Source organism: Rhincodon typus, chromosome 17, assembly GCF_021869965.1.
Source record: "Rhincodon typus isolate 14 chromosome 17, sRhiTyp1.1, whole genome shotgun sequence".
In the NCBI taxonomy this organism is placed as follows: Eukaryota; Metazoa; Chordata; class Chondrichthyes; order Orectolobiformes; family Rhincodontidae; genus Rhincodon; species Rhincodon typus.
In genome coordinates this window covers 18,070,169-18,078,659 of record NC_063348.1, presented here as the reverse complement: position 1 = coordinate 18,078,659, position 8,491 = coordinate 18,070,169, and the positions used below count along the sequence as shown (strand labels likewise).

At 41.7% G+C, this 8,491-nt stretch overlaps 1 protein-coding gene across 3 annotated transcripts in view; it reads right to left on the bottom strand.

Annotated features, from left to right (window-relative positions):
* Positions 1–480: 480 nt before the first annotated feature.
* The window catches only part of pgghg (protein-glucosylgalactosylhydroxylysine glucosidase), a 40,028-nt gene continuing 32,017 nt past the window's right edge, over positions 481–8,491 (bottom strand). The window contains exons 12-14 of one of the 3 annotated variants that reach the window (XM_020528250.2): positions 8,270–8,367; positions 6,582–6,793; positions 481–1,103 (exon numbers count right to left, since the gene is read on the bottom strand). In XM_020528250.2, the coding sequence (XP_020383839.2) occupies positions 1,018–1,103; positions 6,582–6,793; positions 8,270–8,367 (396 nt within the window). In that variant the 3' untranslated portion in view covers positions 481–1,017. Of the gene's footprint in view, positions 1,104–3,919; positions 4,670–6,581; positions 6,794–7,245; positions 7,304–8,269; positions 8,368–8,491 lie in introns of those variants that run through there. The other 2 variants (XM_048607258.1, XM_048607259.1) reach the window with 2 other exon arrangements.

The window sequence follows — 8,491 nt, the reverse complement described above, 5'->3', positions numbered from 1 at the left end:
AAGGTTGCAGGAACAGCAACTCATATTCCGCTTGGGAACCCTGCAGCCCAATGGTATCAATGTGGATTTCACAAGTTTCAAAATCTCCCCTCCCCCCACCGCATCCCAAAACCAGTCCAACTCGTCCCTGCCTCCCTAACCTGTTCTTCCTCCCACCTATCCCCTCCTCCCACCTCAAGCCGCACCTCCATCTCCTACCGACCAACCTCATCCCGCCCCCTTGACCTGTCCGTCCTCCCTGGACTGACCTATCCCCTTCCTAACTCCCTACCTACACTCACCTTTACTGGCTCCATCCCCGCCTCTTCGACCTGTTTGTTTCCTCTCCACCTATCCTCTCCTCTATCCCTCTTCTATCCGCCTCCCACTCTCTCCCTATTTATTTCAAAACCCCCTTCCCCTCCCCCTTTTCTGATGAAGGGTCTAGGCCCGAAACGTCAGCCTCTCTGCTCCTATGATGCTGCTTGGCCTGCTGTGTTCATCCAGCCCTGCACCTTGTTGTCTCGGATTCTCCAGCATCTGCAGTTCCTACTATCTCAGGTTGCAGATTCAGTTAGTATTGAGCAATCTGATCCCAAAAGTGTTAACTACAAGCCTGCCCTAATTAACCATAATGATCCAGGAAGAAGGAGGGAGAAAAAGTCAACTATGAAGGGTCTAGGCCCGAAACGTCAGCCTTCCTGCTCCTATGATGCTGCTTGGCCTGCTGTGTTCATCCAGCTCTACGCTTTGTTATCTTAGAGTCCCCATATAACACTTTTCAAAAGTCTACATGTAAGGACATCAACTAAACATATACTTGCCACTCGCTTGAGGGATAGACCTGCAAAAGTACTGGAAAGTTGCAAATGCCAGTATACCTGAAGAAATGTCCATCTCTTTGGCAGGTGAAAGGTAGGCAGTAAACAAAATAACATTCACTGAAAGGTGTACAATTCCAGCAACACGACAAAGTTCAGATCAGAGAATACACAGACTCATAGGTACAAATGGAAAAACTGATTCCATTCCTGCAGACTATAACTTGTTAGATAATACAGAAGAAGCAGCAGCGCATTTTCTTCGAATCATTCCTGGTTCCAGAAAGAAAGTCACTGGTTGACCTGTAAAAATAAATGAAACATTCATAAATTTCACAGCAAGAGAGCATACAGAGCAACAAGTATGATATAACTCACTCAGTTTAATCAGAACTGCTTGTGCTTGCAATATAATAAAGAATAATGAACCTGCTGTGTTTTCCCTTGAAGAGCTTTAGCACAATGATGATATCCCTACCGCTGGGCCAGGTTGCCTGGCCTCAAGTCACACCTGCTCCAGAAGTTGTCACAACATGACTGAACAGGTTGGTTAAAAAAATCCACTGTTCTTTCCACATCATCTGGCTTAACTTCGACAAATTTATGTTAAACCACTATTTAACAGCCCCAACCTTCTGGGCTCAGGGATATTTATAGTATTCATCATAGGGTGTGGGCGTCCCTCTGTGCCAGTGTTTATTTCCCATCCCTAGCTATTTTTGAAAGGGTAGCGATGAAAATTTGCACTTTCAGTTTTCTATATATCAACATTATTAATGAGTATTTGTGTCACTGTTTTTATCTCCAACAACTTAAACAAACCCTAGAAAAGCACTTGTGGCCATGGAGCAAACATTAGTTGTTGCACCATGGATTCCACCAGGAAGACTGGAAGTTGATCGGAATCCACAACAGTCCCGTAACAGCTAGCTATCTATGATCACATGACAGCTGACCAATTAATAGAAGTGGGGCATGGAGTCCATCCAAATATGTAACACTGACGGGATTCAGTGTAGGAATGCCACCATCCGGTGATTTCAGTCCATGATCTGATACCATTTCTAAACAGCAGACAAGCCTTGTTTGCACACTCCCAAGACTTCTGAAAGCTAGTGAGTCAGAGGAGTAAATCAAACCGGAAGACTCTAGCATCGTTTACAGTGATATTTTTAATTAATAGGATACACCAGAGTTGAAATATCCATCTCTAATCTCAGAGGGAGAGTAAAATTTGCAGTCAGAAACTGTGCACTATGAGAAGGATGTCTCTGCTATACAGAAAAAATATTCCCATAGTTCAGCTCCAGGCAATCTATGAACAGTGAGATATATTGGTCATAGCTGACAGTCACATCAAGCTAGACTCACCTTCCAAAGGGAATTGAGAGACTGTTTTGTGCTTTGTTTCATTTAGACGTGGCTCATGCCTGCTACATCTGCCTGTGCCTTAAAGCCATGGATGAACCAAGAGTTCCACTCCCTAAAGAAGTCTAGGTCTAAAGTATACAAGAGGGCATCCCTGACCTATACAGGAAATCCAGGTACGACCTTTATAAGGCTAAAGACGCCAAGCGGTAATACCAAACTAAGCTCGAGACCCAGACCAACCACACAGACACCTGTTGTTTGTGGCAAGGCTTACACAACATAACAGGCTACAAAGTGAAGTCAGGCAGAATCATGGGCAGCAATACATCCTTACACGACGGGCTCAATACATTCTATGGTCACTTTGAACAGAAGGTCAATGAACAATATCACCTGTCCCAACAGCCCCAGATGCAGCTGTACCAATAGTGACCACCGCAGATGTTAGATTGGCCTTCTGGAGAGTGAAGCCACAGAAAATGACTGGCCCAGATGGAGTCCCCGGCCATGCACTCAGATCCTGTGTGGACCAGCAGGCAGGAATAATTGTTGACATCTTTAACCTCTCCTTATTATGATCTGAAGTCCCCACCTGCTTCAAGAAGACCACCATCATCCTGGTGCCAAAGAAAAATCATGCAACATGCCTCAATGACTATCACCCAGTGGCTCTGACCTCCGTAATTATGAAGTGCTTTGAGAGGTTAGTCATGGCTCACGTCAACTCCAGCCTACCAACTGCCTTGATTAGATGCCATCTACTTGGCCCTACACTCATCCCTGGAACATCTGGATAATAATGATACATATGTCAGGTTCCTACTTATTGACTACAGCTCTGCCTTCAACCTAGGTCTCGTCTTCCCCTCTGTAACTGGATCCTTGGCTTCCAGACCAATAGACCACAATCAGTAAGAATAGGCGACAACACCTCCTCCATCATATTCCTCAACACTGATGCCCCACAAGGCTGTGTACTCAGTCCTCAACTATACTCCTTGTACATTCATGACTGTGTAACGAAATCCCACTCCAATTCCATTCACAAGTTTGCTGACGACGTCTTTGTAGGTTGAAACTCAAACAACGATAAGACACAATACAGGAAAGAGACCGAGTGCTTAGTGGCATAGTGTAAAGACAACAATCTCTCCATCAATGTCAGCAAAATGAAGGAGCCTTTCATTGACTTCAAGAAGTGGAATGGAGGGCACACCCTTGTCTGCAACAATGGTACTGAGGTGGAGATGGTTGAGAACATCAAGATCCTGGGAGTGATGATCACCAAAAATCTGTCCTGGTCCACCCACATTGAAGCGAAGGTCAAGAAAGCACAAGAATGCCTCCACTTCCTCATAAGGCTAAGAAAATTTAACATGTCCACAAACATTCTTACCAATTTTTATAGATGCACTGTAGAATGCATCCTGTCTGGATGCATCACAGCGTGGTATGGCAACTGCTCTTCCGAAGACTGCAAGAAACTGCAGACAGCGGTGAACACAACCCAGTACATTAAGCACACCAGCTTTCAATCTATTGACTCCATCTATACTTCCCACTACCTCAGGAAAGCAACCAACATAATCAAAGACCCCTCCCAACAACGTTATACTCTCTTCCACCCTCTTCTGTCGGGCAGAAGATCTAAAAGTTTGAACACATGCATGAATAGATTCAAGAACAGCTTCTTCCTTGCTGTATTCACACTTTGGAATGGACTTCTCAAATGTTAATCCTGATCTCTCTCTCTCTTTCTGTACTTTCTCTGTGGCTGTAACACTATATTCTGCACTCTGTTCTGCTACACTGATGCACTTGATACGGTACGGTCTGTCTGTATAGCATGTAAAACAACACTTTTCACTGTATCTCAGTACATGTGACAACAATAAAATCAATCAACGTAAAACATTCCTAGCTAACCACAAGGCTTGGCCAGAAGTAGAATGGAAGTAAGCAATTGTGATGTGTAGCAGCAAGACTGGGTCCAGTGCAGGAAGAAAGTGAATGACCTCCTTCACCTCACAAGGGCGAGCCCGAGTGAATGTTGTGCAAACTGTAGACAAATCGAGGTGAGGCACTCCTCCCTGCTCCAATGTTTGGATGGATCAGAGCTCAGCCCTGGAACTCTACGGAAAATCAGGTCCATTTGCACAGTAAGACAGAGAAGCCATTTGTAAACTGCCAGCTTTTACAGATCAGGTTTCTGAAGGCATGGCAGACTCTTACAAATCCAGGAAATTACCATAAAGATTTTAGTGAGGTTCAAGCAAATTAGGTTTAAGGTGCTGACGAAAGAAGGTTAATTACTCCTGCTATTAGAGGATGGCTGTCACCTTGCATCCTTTCCACCATACACTTGATGATACTGCAGCTGAGAATCAGTTGGGAATCCTCCCATATGATTCCATAGGACTATCCACCATTTTTGCATGCTCCAATGATCTTCACTAAATTCCACCCATTGCTGTCCCAACACTGATATGTATCGATTGCTGAAATACAGTATCAACTGGTTATTATTTTCAATCTTTGGGCAAAGTTTATTTCATGAGCATTTTAACCATCACGTGTATGTGTTTTTTTTAATTTGAATATATTTTACTTTAGAAATAATCCTTAAACCAAACACTTTGTTCCAAACCCTTAACATGCACCAAAACAAAAGCTGGAAAAAAATCACAGATTGATATAAAGTTATCATGCACTACAAACAGACACATTAGATGGCAAAGTTTTAAGGGGATAACCACTTACTGAAGATAAGTTTTTTTTTATTTTCAGCAATGTTGTACTTTACACTTAATAATATCTTTAATAAAAACATTTGGATTTTCAACAAATAAACAGAGTCATCATTTCCCCTAAAGTTACTTCAACAGTTGGTCTTCGACAACCAACTCCCCCTGCCCACATCAGAGGCACTCTACACAGGTGATGCTGCCCAACTACCTCTGGAACCCTTCAGAAATGCATTTTTTCCAAACTCATGGTGGATACTGGATTCTTATACCTCAATTTAAGATAGCATTTTACTTCCCTCAGTGCTCAAGCTGGGAATAACCCCCTTCAATTCAACCCAACCCTCACTCTCCCAAACACAGTTCATTCTAGCATTTCCATCTTTGCTCCCTCTCAATTAATGTTAGCACTTGTCTTCTTCTTCCACCCAGAGCAGTGATATTTACAAAAATCAGGTGGCTATAAAAGCTCTCTTAGCACTACATAAAGAATAAGTAATTCTCTTTGCACCATGGCCAACATTCATTCCTAAACTAACATTATCAAAACAGATTAATGGAGTTTACTAAGTGCAAATTGGATAACACATTTGCCTACAAATCCTCAGTGGTCAATGGTTGTGTAGCATTTTGGATTATCCTCAGACAACGAAAGGTGCTCTGAATAATAAAACAATAAAGTATATGATTGCCAGAATCATTTCTCAGTCCAATGATGAGACACAGATCTAATCCCCTAAATATGAAATGTTAGCTACTGGCATGTACGTGCTCTCCCTCGGTCAACATCTCATCAATGTTGACCGTAGAATTCAACAGGCCAGTCAAAATCCAGATTGTCCCAGTTCAGTGAGATAATCCAGAACATGATATGGCCCTCACACATGCACACTCGCAGCCACTGATGTCACCTAGTCGTGACAGGACAGGTTGCTGGAAGTGTCTGTGCATGTACCAATGATGTCACCACATTTTATGTGCACTGATCATAGGACCATAACACTTTGGAGGAGAAATAGGCCATTCGGCCCACCAAGTCTGTTCTGCCATTCAATAAAGTCATGGCTCATCTGGTAATCCTCAACTCCACTTTTTGTTTCATCTTAACCCTACAAGTCCAGATTCCCATCCTGATTAAATATCATTCTATCTCAGCCTTAAACAGGCTTAATAACCCCTCCCAGCCTCAATAGCTCTCTGCAGTACAAATATCCACAGATTCACTACCCTCAAAGAGAAAAAAAAAATCCCCCACACCTTCATCTTAAATGGGCAATCCAAATGACATAATCATCAGCACACATCTCACTGACACAGGTCTGGGGAGGCAGAGACTCTAGAAGCAGAGACAAAGGATGTTGGGGTGGGGGGGTTTGAAGCAAAGCTTCCATCAGGAGCAGCAGTGGGGACAAGACTTGCACCAATGACAGGGGCTGGGCCATCAGTGGGTGCAGGGATGATTGGGTACAGACTGCACTGAACAGAGATTAACTTCAAACTAAAATAAATTTTTTTGTCATCCAGGGAACTATAGATTACATCTAGACACCTGCTACAAATCACTTGAGAATGATGTCAGCTTTTTTTCTGCTCTTTGTATCACCTACAAGTGGCACGCATAGGATACTCTGACAATTGAATTATAGTATGAACTTCCCATTATTACCTTTGATTAAAGCAAATTTCTTTCCTGAATCGCTTAAAACAACTTCCAAGGCCGAGTGCTGAAACCCACAAGGCCTTATCAAAACAATGGTGACTTGCTGTGTCGAAAATTGAAAATGTAGTTCATTTCCAAGGTACTTAATTCCAGTAATCCATAGCTCACCCATATCCTCTGGGATTATGGGATCAAAACACAGGTAGCTTTTCATTATCCTTCAAAAGAAAAAAAGAACAAAATACAGATCAGAAGAGCAATTTTCAGACACAAAGTTTGGTCTTCCTTGTGACCGTAACTGGAAGTGGCAATAACCATAGTAACTGCACTTTCCTTAGTAATCCATATTACAAAGGAATGTTGATCCAGGGAAATTTTTCAGTGTGGAAAAAGGATTCCAAGGTCCAGATATCAGCACATGTTCAAAAATGAGTAAGTTAGGACTAAGATAGACTGTCAAGTTATCTTTTTTTTACATGCAAGATAATGAAACAGTGAGTTACATGGAAAGGCACTAAAGCAGACAGTATAGTAAGATGAAATTGATTTGTCAAAATTCTCATATACATGCTAAATCCATAGTACCTCTATGTTTAGCTTTTTTATCTGAATTCTAACTCTAAATATTAGGAACGTCTTTCAGCAAAAGAGGAAAGCCTGGCCTACGCACCTGTACAACTCAGTGCCAACACCTGTTAGAACTACACCAAAAGGCAGCAATCTGACTTCTGCAAGATAAGACATATGTTGACACAGTTAACGATTACACCCCCAACTTCTCAGAAGAACCATGCTAAATGTCCAGAGTTTGCAAAAACAAAATCTTAAATGACTGGCAAATCTTGAAGAAACTTCTCAAATGGCTCAGGGAACAAAACACCACTCTTAGTGCTACAGAACCTTGTTAAGCTTTTGAACTTCTTGGAGAAAAGATTAGTCACATCCCATCATCAGAGGTCTAACACACAAAAGCTGGTTCCACAGAAAAAGGTGTTTTTTTCTCAACATCAGCATCTTGGCAAAAGGGAGCGCCAGCGCGAGGACAAAAGTAATGACTTTCTTCCAAAAAGAAATAAAAGAATGGTTAAAATTCATTCTGGAATATTTCTTTAACAAAAACAGGAATTAATGTATATATTTGAGTCACTTCTGCAAAAGTAAAGTTTTCAAAAATTGTCTGCTTTCCAAAAATGTTGTAGGATCAACAAATAGGTTGATTCATGTAGATTGGAAAGCTCTCAGATTGAATTCCTAGTCTGGGCTAAATTTTACCCTCTCACTTCAAAGGGAACAATGTAGTTAGGGCTAAGGAGAGATAGAACAGTCAAAGTTCCTGATCCTGGCATGTATCCAGAGATCCTGTTTGGAAATTCTATGTGTATGTATATACTTAGGTTGGAGACAGGATCACTTAAGCTATGTGCAGTCTTTGACTGTAGCCCAACAATATTAAATGGCTAGATTCATACATGAAGTACAATTACTTGCTGGAGATGGTAATATCCGTGGTTTGGCACCAAAGTGTTCAGAAGTGAAGGAAGGGCATTCATTGAAGAGAGAGCATGTGGAAGAAAAATATACAAATGTCTTCTCCTGCTATACATCTGTATGAAAAAAAAAATTTCCTGTCTATAATAGATGCAATTATTGTATATCCGAGTAACTCAAATAAAAATTGGCTATATTCCACTAACCTGAAGCCAGTGTAACCAAATAGCACAGTCTGCAAGAAGCCACCCATTCCTGTCAGGAAGTTCACAGCTCCTGATCCATCTGGATTTTCACTCCAAACCTGATGTAGGTGATAAGTAAGGGCAAAAATCAGTATCCAGAAACATTTCACCAAGCTCCATGCTTACCCTTTAATTCAAATTCTATATACAGCATTGATAATGACCCGGCCTAGAAAGACAAAT